Consider the following 14,881-nt stretch of genomic DNA (forward strand, 5'->3'; position numbering starts at 1 on the left):
CAACTTCCCTATATGAGATATACTTTGATTTATCTTTGCAGCGGTAGATAAAACTTGAAGATAATGGTTGTTTTGTTGGTTTTTTTGCTAATCTATACCATCAGCCATTGAATTCATCTCCTCGGGGATTTCTTATAGGTGAGGCACCATGATAGTTTCTTCATACATCAACGTGGAAATGCCATCGGACCACTGATGATGAAAACGGTATTACTATCATCTATCATAATTTTGTTCTCTTTACTGACATTTGATTTATGGCTTTGAAAGACAGAAATTTAGAGAATGTATACTATTCTATTGTAATAATTATTTTCCATGTATAGAGTCACAAGCAGAATGTTGATTTCACATCATGAATTACATGAGAAGTGAAGCCTCTATTTCGGGCGAGACTTCATGATAACAGTTTGCAATTCATAATCTTCAGCTGAACAGCACATACCACGAGGGCACACTAAAGGTCTCACAGTGTTGTGCATTATACAATAGCTAAGGAAGCTATACTACACGCTGTGGCGGCATTTTGCGTCCCGGCACAGGAGTCATGTACGCCACGTTCTTGCGAGTTATGTACACTTGAGTACACAGTGATCCACGGGGGTTAGCCGATTGGCTTGTCACGTGATACGAACAAGCGTTGAATCTGCTCTATATTTAGAAGGTTTACTTAGCTGGATGAAATGGGAGAAGGAAACTAAAACAGAACCACGCGAAACAGTGGAATGGTCGTGGGTAGCGAACTGTGGACGAATGTGTGCCTATAAAGACAGCATGCATTGTCACATTTTTAAAATAAATATTCTGCATTCGATCATCGCATTGTTATGATAACATACTTGATGATAACGATGACAGTGCCAAAAAACGAGAACTTCAACAGTAATGATAAAGATGATAATAAAGATAAGAACAATGAAGTGATAATGAAAATGATAAAGTGTACTATTGCTTACTACTACTAATACTACCACTGGTAGACTACTATAACAGTATACTACTACTACTACTACTACTACTACTACTATTACTACTGCTACTACTACTACTACTACTACTATTACCACCACTACTACTACTACTACTACTTCTACTACTACTAGCCTATATACTTCTACTACTACCGCTAATGATAACAATGATGACAACAATGATGATAATAATCATAATTATGGTAATAATGAGCATTTTGTAAAATCCAACCCACTTTATCTTGGTGATCAAATCGCAGTGCTACATAATGCAAAGTCGAATTACAAGAGAAACCAAAGTCAAAGAAGAGCATGATATAATATAAAAGCAAACGAAAAACAAACAAAAAAGCAGAAAGGAAATATTGTTGGTCTTGTATGATAACTTGAACAACGGAGTGATTTTAAAGGTCATGTGAATATTTACAAAGGTGCCTGATTATTAATGCTAAGATGATTAAGTTGAACCCTCGTGATTTTGTCTATCACACCACTTGAAGGAATATTTATATACGTAAAAATGTTTGCACCAGATTATAGGCCTAATCTGTTTTATGCTCTCGAAATAGCGACGGTTTGTGCCTTTCTTATAATGAAACTTCTTTACAATGCAACATTATTGGGGGGGGGGGGCGAGATCTCATTAGTAGATTAACGCAATTTCATACAAGTGATATGCACCCGGGGACAAAGCCGCATTACATTTTTTTTTCTACCAATGGCTCTATGAAATGATCTGCTGCAGCAAAAGCAATACCCACCCCCCCCCCCGTCCCTCTCTCCCGCTTCTCTCCCTCTCTCTCCCTCTCTCCCCCACCTTCAATCTCCGTTTCGTAGGAGGAAGAGATTCATATCGGAATGCGATCCACGGCGCTGGTAATTCGCTGGTTCCCCTTACTCGCTATAAAAGGAGTGAGTAAGCAGGGATTTCGTATCTATTTTCACCCATTGGGAGCAGCGGTAACCTTTACTTGACGTCGGTACTCCGTTCAGCACTGGGATTCCTTTTCAAATCGAACCACTGAAAAAAAAAATCAAAATCACTGCCACCACCAACAAAACCCGAATGATTCAGAAACGCCAATACCTGGTGATAAAAGTCGTTTCCAACTTCTTCACATGCTCCGTAGCTTTTGAGCATCATTTGTTACAAGCCGAATCTACTGAAATATTTCATATTCATCAATTTTAGTTAACCATAACAAAGTTGGACAAGCTTTCCCGTTGTCAAAGGAGATTCTTGTTATCTCAAATAAAGGAGAACTCCGGCTGCTATTCAGACTTTTAGGCCTACATTCATTGAACAAAGTAGCTATAAATTAGTTAAGTAGGGATAAACACATGCTGCTAGCTATAGGGGCCCATAGACTATTCCAGTTACAATTAAAGCCAATTAGACAAAAGAATGCTTTGCTACAAAATAGACCAAAGACACACACACACACACACACACACACACACACACACACACACACACACACACACACACACACACACAACAACAACAACAACAACAACATTAAGACGAATAAGATATACACTCGCATTATCAAGTTCACTAATCTACTGTCTATGTACAGAAAAAGGAGCCTGCGCTGTTACATTTTGTACAGAGAGGGTCTTTTTCTTTCTGATGTAATGAATATGATTCGCAATCGTTCATTCAAAAACTTGCAGCTTCACTGCTTTCAGAGTGTTATTGTCGCCATTTTCAAAATCATGATGATGTCAAATTTGAAGACTATCTAGAACACTCTCCGCTGCTATTTCAAAGATAACGCCAAGTTCATCGTATAAACAATAATACAGGGTAGGTTTGCAATAAATGATAATACGCCCATTTCCACTGCCCCTAAGAGAGTGTATGATTCGGCGCGTCATGTTCTTGGCATTGGATTAAATTTCGTTCTCGTACCCGGTCAATGTAAGTGACTGTGCAGTTTCCCCGCATTTGGTCATAGGGATTGCACGTCATACTCCGCGGAATGCGATTCATTCCATATTCAGGCGGTGTCTTCGGCAGACGTACTCTCGGTTAAATTCTCAAGAAACAGTGGGACAATGGAGGAACAAGAGGGACAAGACGTAAACCTCTATATTTATGACCTAACCAAGGGTCTTGCAAAGCAGCTATCGCAGGTCTTGCTAGGTAAGTTGGTCATAGCTGTTCTCAGCAACCCAAGATGAGTCAGTCCCGTGTGTATATTTTTCTGTTAGTCGTGAGAATACGCCTGCTCCTTGTAAACTGTATCGAGTCTAAAGTGATTTGCTGAAGAGCATCTATATTTTAGGTGTATATTGTAAAATGCAAGGGATACATTATTTCGTGAGCTAGTAGTTTTGCGTGCTTCAGTAGTATTGTATATAAGAGTACGCTGTTGAGACAGAAAGATACTAACGACGTTGACTTTGTCACGCATGTGATGTCAGTGCGAGTGATCCATCTTTTATTCTTTAATCTTACGTTTAGTTCGATACGTTCTAGAATCTAGCGCTCTAAATAGTTAGATCTTTGTCAAGACGTCTAATCTGGATCTGATAAGATAATGAAATGTCTTTAAATCATTTATTGGATGTCATAAATTATCTCTGCCATTATACTGCTAGCTGCCTCTGCTCTGGTGTGGTAGTCTAATAATATATGTCTGTGTACAACTACAAGGAGCGCCCCGGGGTTAATCATCATAGAGAAGAGTTGATTACATTTGCCCAGCAAAACTGGAAAATTATAGCTAGTGAGTAGTGTTCTGTGTATTATAACAAATATAATGATCACATATTTTCATAAATAACAGTATGAGACCTAGTTAAAGGACAAGTTCACCTTCATAAACATAAGGATTGAGAAAATGCAACAATGTTAGTAGAACACATCAGTGAAAGTTTGAGGAAAATTGGACAATCGATGCAAAAGTTATGAATTTTTAAAATTTTTGTGTTGGAACCGCTGGATGAGGAGACTACTACAGCTTGTGAGTCATATGCGTACAACAGTATAAAGAAAATATAAAGAAAATTTAACATATTTTCATTTTTTTTCACATAATAAAAGAGCACTTGACTTGGCTCTTTCTAAAGGCAGGGGGAATAATATTACCCATAACATTTGTCGGTAACAAGTCGGGGGAATGTGAACTTTTTTCATAAGATGAAATTTTGTGAAATTCTCTTTATATTTTCCTATATTGTTGTACGCATGTGACATCTAAGTTATTCACACACTGCAGTAGTCTTCTCTTCCAGCGGTTACTGCACAAAAACTTCAGAAATTCATAACTTTCGAACGGATTGTCCGATTTTCCTCAAACTTTCAATGATGTGTTCTACTAATATTGCTACATTCTCTCAATCCTTATGTCTATGAAGGTGAACTTGTCCTTTGAATAAATCCATAAAATGAGTTGAGTAAGCAATCGTGAATCTGAGACTGAGATTACAGGGATATAAAATACCTTTATAGATTAGGGCTAGGTCTGGTTGGAGTAAAGTGTTTTACTCCTAAATATATTTATCTTAGTTATTGATATAGCTAGGTTTGTCTTGCAGTTCAGCTGGACAAGGGAAGGTCATTGAAAGGTCAGTTTGTGGGGGTATCTATTTCAACTTCCAAAACTAATTTTACAATACAGGTTTGAAAAGCCTGTTCCTGATGGTTGAATGATTGGGGGAGGGGGTATTTTCATGCAGCATATCATACCAAAAAGAAGCAATTCAAATTATTAGTATCATGGTATACTTTGTATTTGATAAGGAAAATGAGACCAATGAATTGAATTCATATTTCTCCCTCATTGTCCTTTCAGTTCCCATTTGTAAAGTGACTGTTGCACATGCTGCCATTCTACAACAGTAAAACCCTACCCCTACGATCCCTCCACACACACTTACAAATTACAGTTCAACCTCGATTATCCGGCCCCCTTTTGTCCGGAAATCTGTATTATCCGGACGCATTCACGCAGTGAAGGACTTTTTTTTTTCATCCAAAAATTGAGAAAAAACAGTGACTTTAATTCAAACTCAATTAAAATTTCTACAAAACTCACACAATTTACCTACAATATTCCCGACAGAACTAACATAAATTCACACCACGTTATCATCATAAAAGTAAGCAGTCATCACCACCGTTGCAGGGTACGCTACCTGCCTAGCTGCCAGTGCACTGGGACGGCAGCTTGGACGGCAGCTATATGCAGTAACATTGTGTCTCCCACATCCGGCCAATTCGCTTATCCGGATGAGCGCCGGTCCCGACATGGCCGGATAATCGAGGTCGAACTGTATGTGATTTAAAGACTCACCACATTATAGTCAAGAAGAATTTACTGGCATATTGGATCTACTTATTTTGTGTGTTTGATATTTCATGTAAGAGTCATCTTGTCTATGACAAAGAGATCGCTAAGGAGGTTTTCTTTACATTTTTCTTTATTATTTATTTCAGGCAAGCAACTGGACGGTATCTGGCATACAGGCATTGTTGTTTATGGGAGGGAGTACTTCTTTGGAGGAGGCGGAATTGAAAGCTGCAGACCAGTAAGTGTACTCTAAAACCAGAAGTTTTCATGTGCATGAAAATTAAATCTGCAAATTTCGTAAGGAGCCAAGCTTTGCGGGAAGTAAAATGCTTGGGAAAGCGATTGTCTTCACAATGCATTGAATGCTGATGGTGATTTGGGAAAGTTTCATGCTGCAAAAAAAAAAAGAAAAGAAAAGAAAAGGCTGTTGCCTTCATAGATTTCACAAAAGTTTCATGCTACGAATGTTTCTGGTTTACAGTAATTTGTTGCTCAAGAATACACTGTAGGTATTATTTGATGATCATGTTGCTGTATAGAGAAAGGAAGAGATAGGAACAAAGAGATGTGCACACACGTGCTAATACATTTATACAATCCACATGGGAAAGATGGTGTTTGGGGTTTACTTTTTGTCCAAAGACAAAATGGGTGCCAAAAAGTGATTTCTTGCTGAAACATTTCTCTTCTAGTTGAAAGTTGTACACTTTTTAGCATGTCCTGCTATTGTCACAATATCAATAGTATTTCCACATTTGATTTACAGACATAGTTTTGATCATGCACACACTCTTCTTTTTACTGGACTCTGAAGAGAACTGAGTTTTGAAGTGTGTCCAGGCTTCTTTTTTCATGTCAAGATTATTTAACAGAAGCAGGATTTAAAGATTGAAAGCTTACTGGAACACTTGGACAAGTACCTCAATGATAACAAATGTACTTGATGGATTAGCCTTTCATATCCTCACAGTGTGGTACCATACTGGGGCAGCCCACCCAGGTCCATCGTCTTGGAACGACCCAAGTCACTTACTCCCTCTTTCTGGAATACCTGGGTGAGCTGGGCATGTCAGCATACAGGTAAGGAATCAACTCTCTCCCATAAAGGGGAATTTCAGACCAGTTGCAAGTTTATAGTCTAAAAAGTAGGGGTAAAATATGACAAATACAACACTAAAACTTGGGTTTAAAATCGGATTAAAAGTAAGGAAGTTATGAAATTTCAAAATTCTCTGTTTTTGCGAAACAGTTCTTGAATAGTTGATATGAATATGTAAATGAATGAAGTGATGATGTCATCACCTCACAATTTTTCAGTGATCATATACAAAAGAATGACTGAATTCAACTTTTCTGCTATGAAAGTGTAAAACATAATGTTATTACTGGTTGAATATTTTCCAAATAATGGTCAGTCAAGATGTTTTAGGATTTGAGACTGGGGCATAATTGTGTTTAAACAAAAAACTTGAAATCAAAAATTCTATTTATGAAATGTATGATAAGTTGCTAGGCAGTGACATGATCAATTTACCACTTGCATTTATTCATTTCGACCATTACGGAACTGTTTCTTGAAAATAAGCAAAGCTTCACAATTTCACAACTTCCTTACATTGCATTCGATTTTGATCAAATTTCCATTGTTGTATCATTGTTCCATTGTTCCATTGTTGTTCCATTGTTGTACTATTTTACTCTTTCTATTCAGACTAACTTTCAAGTGGTCTGAAATTTCCCTTTAACTACCAGTGCCACTGTCATACTCCACCCAGAATGTTCTGCTCAAGCTACCCCCACCAAGAAGAGGGAACACACAAAATTAGTGAACAAAGTTGACAAACGGGCTAATAATCAGATCTCAATAGAGTTGACATATATCACTTGATAAGCATGGTTTTTAATCTGAATTCGGGTCAGTTGACACAGCGTCAGCTCAGATGACAAAAGTTGCTCAATGAACAGAGGAATGATCAAGACTTGTATCGTAGTTGGCTTAACTCAATTAGTATCAAATAAAGAAAGGTGAAGACTAAATTCACATGGTTACATCAGTTGACAAATAGAGCAATGATCAGGGCTTGGTGCAGAGGAATGCCTCTTCTAAGAGCACCTGAAGAGCATTTCCAAGTGTACAGCTTTTAGTAGCTAGGACATCTTCTCCATAATAAGGTGTACAAAAGTATAATATGCTATGCAGTTTGCTTGAGTTCCCACACTCAGCTGTTCAGGAGCTTGTATTTTGCTTTCAGCATTGAGTCAGTTTACGATGGTGCTGCTGTTGTCAAGTTTATTCATACATTATGATGGACGAGTCTACAACAAAATGCATCTTTAAGTCTTTGTGAAAGGCTTTTATTCTGAATGGTTGGTATTATTGGGTTGAAGTGTTGGCCTAGAATACTGGTAGGTAATGGTGCACACTAAAACAAACTGTTTTCAAGCTTCATTTACAAATGTCGATAAGCAAGTAAGATCACGGACATGTCACTATTTCATGTGCAGATTGCAAATTGCCCCTTTAGTGGGCAAGAAATTAAATAACAGTACAAAACAAACAAGACTGAATATCTCTGTCATTCCGCATTGTTCTTGTCCTTCCAACCATCTTAGTGGGGAGAAGTACAACCTGTTCAACCACAACTGCAACAACTTCAGCAATGATGTCTCCCAGTTCCTGACAGGAAATTCAATCCCATCATACATCACAGAGCTCCCACAGGAAGTGCTCAACACGTAAGTCTCTGGTTCATTGTGTCCAGTGATAAATGACAAACACAAAGGCTAATTATGTGAAAATGCAAGCAAAGTGTCTTCGTCAGTGTTTCATTTTTATCTGAAATTGTAGTTCTTAATGAAGCGATTGATAGACACATTTATGTACACTTTGGGAGTTACATGTGAACAATGGTTCTAGAAGTCTACAGTGTACCATTGGTATAGTTTATGTTTTGCAAGACAAGGGGTAGTTGTTGCCAGTAATGAGTATGTATGTTGTAGTTCAAAATATTGCTCTTCGCAGATCTGTCAGTTTGACCATATATTGAATGATTTCATTGAAGTAGAAATCTGTTGGTTATTCTCCAGCCCAATAGGTCAGGCCATGAAACCTCTGATAGACTCGCTAGCCTACAATCCAACAGGGAGTAGAGCATCCTCAGACGTACCCCAAGCCTCCGTTTTTGATGCACAGGTCAGCGGGTCGGGCCAGCCCGGGAGTGCGGCTCCCACCACAACCAACAGCAAAGGTGAGTGTAATAGCGCCACCTTGTTCTCATATCATGGCCCAGCTGGCAGTCTTGGTAGTTTCGTAACTCTTGAGACTGTGGCTTACAGCCATGGCAGATGTTGACAAACCAGTAGCAGTTTTCTGAGGAATTTCGTAAGAGTTGTGTTGAAGTGATAACAGTAGTATACACTGCAGTCAATTCTATATACAGTATGTTATATGTTCCCATATGCCATGGGATGTGATGTACCAGCTATGCTTGGACAAAGATACACCAAACAACAACAACAACAACAACAACAACAACAACAACAACAACAACAACAACAACAACAACAACAACAACAACAACAACAACAACAACAACAACGACAATGACAATGACAATAACAACAACAACAAACAATTGTTGGAGAGTGTAATATCTTACTACTCATAAAACATTTATGATTATGTTTGACAACTGGTTTGTAGGTGAGACTGTTTCATATGTTGGGCAAAAGATATTTCCATTCTTGAGAGCAAAATATCGTGAATGAACCGAAAGTTGGTAGCATCCATGTGTTTGTTATAATTATAGTTGTCTTCCTGGGTATGACAGTGTTAATGCCAGGGCAAGGAGAAAGATTATCATAATCCCATCGTTCCCAACCTCTTCTTGTCTTCCTGCATGTCTGCATGTGCGTGTGTGTGTGTATATTTGTGTGTGTCTACATTTATGTGTGCCTGCATTTGTTGTGTGATTGTGTGTTTGATGCCTTACAGGAGTCAGCACAGAAAAGAAAGAGGAGCCCAAGCCAGCAGCGCCCTCTAACGACAGCGATGAGGAAGACGATCTTTTTATTCAGAGGCTGCGGGAACGGAGGAAGTCCAATGTGCCCTCCAGGCTTTGCCTCTTTAAGGAAACTGATGTGAGTGATTGATTTATGGCAAATTGTATGATGATTTACAGGGTCGACAACAAGAATGTTTTCTGTGTTTTAATCAGCATGTATGTATCTGACATTAGCATCAACAGTTTCTTTGTACTTTTATTTGTCAAAAAAAAATGTATATATACTTCAAAACAGGAATGCCAGTTTTCAGGCAAAAGCCTGAATTTAGACCCTGGCAGTTTCAAAATTCAGGTTTTTACATTTACAAAGGAGTTTCATGTACATATATTTCAGGCCCTCTTTTTCATTCTAACTGGCATCCTTGTTCAAAAGATGTTTTTGATTTAACCCATTGAGGACGAGTACCGAGTATACTCGGGCAGGTGTCTATGGGAAAATGTGTGTTGTAGCAAAATCAGTCCGTCCTCAATGGGTTAATATGTCTTTTTTTATATCAGATTTGATGTAGCATTTCCAATTTATACATAAGCTGCCTGCTATTTGTAGTTGTAGTCAACTTCTGCATTTGTTCATTTGTCACAACATTCATAATGACATGCTCTGTAGTGATTTTTTAAAGGGAATATGGCATGTGGCATATCAAAAGCTGAGTGCACTGTGTAATCTCTCTGATAGAATGGCAAGAGAGATGGTGCGGGTTAATTTTTCACAACTCTTTCTCTCCTCCAATTATCACAGCCAGCAGAGTGCGCAGACAGCATCAAACAGAATGTTCCCGAGAGCCTCTTGTCCGAGGAGGAGCTCTCCATCCTGGACCAGATGAAGAGTGCCTTCGTTGCCCCCAGCGACAGTCTCCTCGACGACGACTGGGACAAGACCCTGCCTCCGGTCAAACCCAACTACTTCCTGGTCATAGGTCAGTCTTAGGACTCTTTGTACACTCAGAATGTGTCAATAAGTAACAGAGAGAGAGAGAGAGTCACTCTGTGTGTGTTTACTAATGACTGTTTGTATGTGTATGTGTTTGTATGACTTTACTGTAAAGGACAGGAGGTGGGGGGGGGGGGAAAGATATCATCAGGACATTCGTTAACTCACAGCAGCATCAGTTTCCTCCAGTTTCCATAATCCTGTGAGCAATTCTTAATATTTATTCAGCAATTTTTCTATTGATGACTTTGAGCATATGAAGAGCTGTTTGAATTACTCAAATGTGAATCACATAGCATACTAGACTAATCTTTTGATCAAATCTTTTGATCAAAGTCACATTTGTACTCAGTGTAAACAAAGAAATATGAATTTAGGCCATGAATGCATACAATGTTTTATACATTCTGGGTACCGGGTATACCCTATTCCCATCTCTGAGTTGCCGCAGCAGGAACCTGGGATATCAATGCCTTGTTCCCAGAAGGAACAGGCTAAAAAGTAATGCCCATCTGTCACCTCTTGGATGCAGGCAAGCTCCTTGGGAGGACGGATCTACCCCCCATGGTCCTCACCCCCCTCCTTAAGCTCCTACAAATGGCCTTCCTACGGGAGGACGTCGTCGGCCTCCTCTGCACCAGCGACGACAAGACCATCATCGACTTCGTCAGCAGGTGCGAGTGCCAGACGCAGAACGTGCAGATCGAGACGCTTCGCTTGGTGAGATGTTGTGCAGAAGTCGTTTGACTGTGGTGATCACATGACAGTTGGTTGATTGGAGTGCCAAAATTTTCTGTTCAGTTATTGTATTGTCTTACTCCTTTCACTTGATCTATAAAGTCTTCCATGTTGAACATTCATATCTCTGTTGGAGAGATTATACTTAACCATGCGCAGTGATAATCAGTGTTTATTTGTGGAACGATTGATGCTATATTGGGAGTGTTACTGTAGTTTTCTTTTTCAGCAACAACCTAAGTCTGATGCACAAAGTATCCCCATGATAAGGATGAATGTAATCACCATCATTATAGAAATATTCCTGTGAGTTTCATCAAACTTGTCATATTCTTTGATATCACACTACATGAAGTCATATGTATGTGATATTGCCCTCCCCATTACACCCAACCCAGCTGAGCAACATGTGCAGCTGTAGGCAGGGCTACTCCTGGCTCACGTCGGAGAAGGAGTGGACGGCCCATGGGACATCGACGTCCAACGCCAAGATCATCAAGGGCATCGTCATCACCATGCTGCTGAGTGGGACAGAGGGTCTCTGCGAGGCGGCATCATGCGCCGTCTACAACTTCGTCCGATACCAGGTCAGCACAATGTATCCTGTAAACAGACCCTGCTATGTAACTCCTCAATCACTTTTGGTGCATTAACTTCTTTCTGTTAATTGGAGTGATTTAAGCTTCCCTGCAAGTACACCAATTTGATCTGGAGTTAGTTGCAGTTATGTATTTGAAGATCAGAAGGATAGCAGCACAATGATAAACACATATACCTGTGGTAGCTTCTTCATTGTTTGATTATTTTGAAAAAATAGATGTCTCGTCATGTCATAGATCTGGGGATTATTTTTTCCTTTATAGTTGCATGAAACACACAAACATATCCCTGTTCCCCGATTGCCCTTCACCATCTCAATACCTACTTGCATGCACCTCTATAGTAAAGGTTGTTCCTGACCACTGGAGGGATTGCTTGTGACTTGCCCCCAAAACTAATACGCATGTGTATTGACTCCAAGTATCGAAACTTATTGCAAGAGAATAGGTGAAGCACGAACCTTGTCACTAGTTCCTCAAGAAAACCAAAATTAGCATATGGTGTATGAACCATTTTTAGCTTGAAGTGTATTGTACTCATTGAAGTGTCCTTGTGTGAATGTATTTTCTGTCCTGTAGGAGCTCTTGAATTTGATTTCTAGGGTAAGTTTGGTGTAAAAGTAGCGACTTTCTTTGTCGTCAGCTGTGATAGGATCAGGTGAAGTATACCCACTTTTCATTGTTTATGTTATTGTCTTCTATCGACATCCAGGTGTCAGATGACAATGCAGTCGAATTTGGCGGCGCCTTACTACAAATGCTTTCGACAGTTGAGTTTTCAGAGCCAACAGGTGAGTCGAATCAGAAGAAGTGTAAGAGTGCCGTTCCGTGTTCTGAATGTTATTATTCTCCTATGTCATTTACAAATACATGTATGTGTGTAAGATTTTATGCATATATTACGTGTATACACACACACACACACACATACAAACAGACAGTTAGATGATCATAGTTACCCAATGCAGCCTTGTCTGTGTGAACACTCTTCAAATGGTCAAATAGCAAACTAGATTTGAAAAAAAAAAGGCTGGTTGCCTACTTGTCAATGAGATATCAAACCATGTCTTCTGTTTATAATCCACCTCAATGCCATATAGATTGACATGTACGATAATTCAAATTTCTGCTTTTATGAGTTAATCTTTAAATGAATCTTGTACCTCAACAGTTTTCTATGCAGTTAGCGCCCTGTACGGGCTGATGCGCAACGGTGAGGTACTGTGTCTTGCCAACGTGATGGGCTTCAACACATACAAGTACGTCGGCATGTCGGACCGGGTCAACCAACTCATCATGGACATGGGCATTTTACTGGAGGAGAAATACTGACCCAACTACTGAATGGCTTACCACAAGGTGACCGGTCACCTCACAGGACAAGCTTGTCAATGACACTCAGCAGGCCACCATTGTAATGGATTCCAAGCTGAATTGTGCAGAAAAGCCATCCATGGAATCGTACATCAAATGACTGCATTTTTTTTTACAGAAAGGTAGTGTCAAGCAAGCCAAGGAAAACTATCACTACCAATTGTCAGTGAACTCCAATTTTGATGTCTTAACCAGTGGGAATGGAATACATATTTAAAATTATGTACTATTCCTGGATGTATTTCTTTGGCATACTTCTTTTATCGTTGTTTGTAATATTTTATATTGTCATTCAGGCTTTGAGAAAATTGAATGTTGAAATCACTTTGACAGCTTCAAATTGACAACTAATATTATTGCAGATTTACATCCACTGAATGTTTCAGCTTTTAGACTGCAGTAACATCACAGTCAGTACTCTGTGAGATGATGGTAAATTTTGTTTATGGTGCATGTAATCGAAACATATTTACAGTTAACGTCGCATAAGTCGAATCTATTTGAACTGAAGAAATAGCTTCGACTTAGAGAAAATTCGACTTATGAGGGATTAAAATCAAAAGCATATATAATGAAGAGGACTTGAAAAGACCTATGACTTAAGCAATTATTCGACTTATGCGAGGTCGCCTTAAGCAAGGTTGACTGTACATAATTATGCTTTGAAGACCAAGAAATGGAAAATTGTTAGCATTCTTTTGTTTGGGATTACTTTTCCTGAGGTGCTTGGAGGCTTGTCTATTAATTGGATCATTATGCAGCTTATTTCCTTGTCCTCTTCCAGGATTCAAGAAATCCACCCGTCCACTCTCAAGATTTCTTTTTTTTTCTTTTTTTTTTCTTTTTTGCATGCACCGTGCACACTCCTTGCTCATCATAATTCTATTTGTGATGCTACTCAGTGGAGATGTAGATTTCACCTTATGTTTTCAGCATCAAAAGAAAACCAAAATGGATTCACCAGTGAAGAACATCCCTAAATTGTTCATCATGCAAACTTTCACACACATGTAGTTCTCATATCTTTTGTCTTGTGTTTCAAGCCACTATAAAAAACAAAACAAAACAAAAAAACATACAAACAAAAATGTAGGATCAGATATGAGAGAAATTGGGAGATAAGTGAATTTGCATTAGAATATTACATCAGGAGAGGTAATGCCAAAATTATGAATTTTGTATTGAAATATGCTGTAAGAGACAAACACTACAGGTGTTGATGGAGAAATAGTTTTTTAAATTACTATTCTTCAATTATAACTTTTTACTATGCATTCTGAATATTATGAAATATGACTGCTCACCACTATAAAGTTTTCTTAATGTATGATGTATTGTGCCATTTTGTTGTACTTAATAATTAAATTATTAGTCGCGAATGAAGAAGCATCAGAAATTCCTTGTGAGTATCTAAGAGTTGTTCAGTGGCATGATACATTTCTTGTTAAATGGTTATATTTATGTTTTCGAAAATGCCTGAATGCACAGAGCGCATGCATGCTCATTCTATCAATGTTTGATAGGGCGTGATTGTTGTGTGTTATGATTACCCTGACTGTTTGTTGCACAATGCCTTATTAAAGAGGGAGAGAGAAAGTTAGATGAAGGGGTGGGGTGGGGGGGGGGAGAGAAATTAAGAGAAGAATGAAACAGGAGGATGGATTTAATGAAGTATCAAAAGTTTGTTGAGCCCAGGGGAGGAAGTTTATTTTGGTTAAAGCCACTCACTGCTATACACAAGCTTCAATTCTCCCTATCGCATATATCTCTCCGGATCTGAACGCGTGTGGCGCTCTGATTTTTTTACCTTTAATTCTTGGGATATAAACTTCCGGTTATGAACGCGCGATGTGTAAATGTACGCTTTTATGCACAATGAACACCGAAGTACTCGTATTCACAG

General features: G+C 38.8%; 1 protein-coding gene across 1 annotated transcript; it reads left to right on the top strand.

Moving 5' to 3' along the window:
* Positions 1-2,967: 2,967 nt before the first annotated feature.
* Positions 2,968-14,195, top strand: LOC139738104 (uncharacterized). The gene is made up of 11 exons (XM_071648772.1): positions 2,968-3,120; positions 5,419-5,510; positions 6,243-6,352; positions 7,886-8,008; positions 8,360-8,520; positions 9,270-9,412; positions 10,076-10,253; positions 10,800-10,987; positions 11,404-11,592; positions 12,317-12,395; positions 12,776-14,195. The coding sequence occupies exons 1-11, from the start codon at positions 3,033-3,035 to the stop codon at positions 12,934-12,936; spliced, it is 1,512 nt and encodes a 503-aa protein (XP_071504873.1). The 5' UTR covers positions 2,968-3,032; the 3' UTR covers positions 12,937-14,195.
* The last annotated feature ends 686 nt before the right edge of the window (positions 14,196-14,881 follow it).

Source organism: Diadema antillarum, unplaced genomic scaffold (assembly GCF_040938485.1).
Source record: "Diadema antillarum isolate AM-2024a unplaced genomic scaffold, OU_Dant_1.0 seq00000720_RagTag, whole genome shotgun sequence".
NCBI lineage: Eukaryota > Metazoa > Echinodermata > Echinoidea > Diadematoida > Diadematidae > Diadema > Diadema antillarum.

Coding starts and splice junctions, on each gene's coding strand:
- LOC139738104 (XM_071648772.1), top strand. CDS start 3,033: ATGGAGGAACAAGAGGGACAAGACGTAAACCTCTATATTTATGACCTA. Junction 5,511..6,242: donor GAATTGAAAGCTGCAGACCA/GTAAGTGTACTC, acceptor ATATCCTCACAG/TGTGGTACCATACTGGGGCA. Junction 12,396..12,775: donor TGAGTTTTCAGAGCCAACAG/GTGAGTCGAATC, acceptor GTACCTCAACAG/TTTTCTATGCAGTTAGCGCC.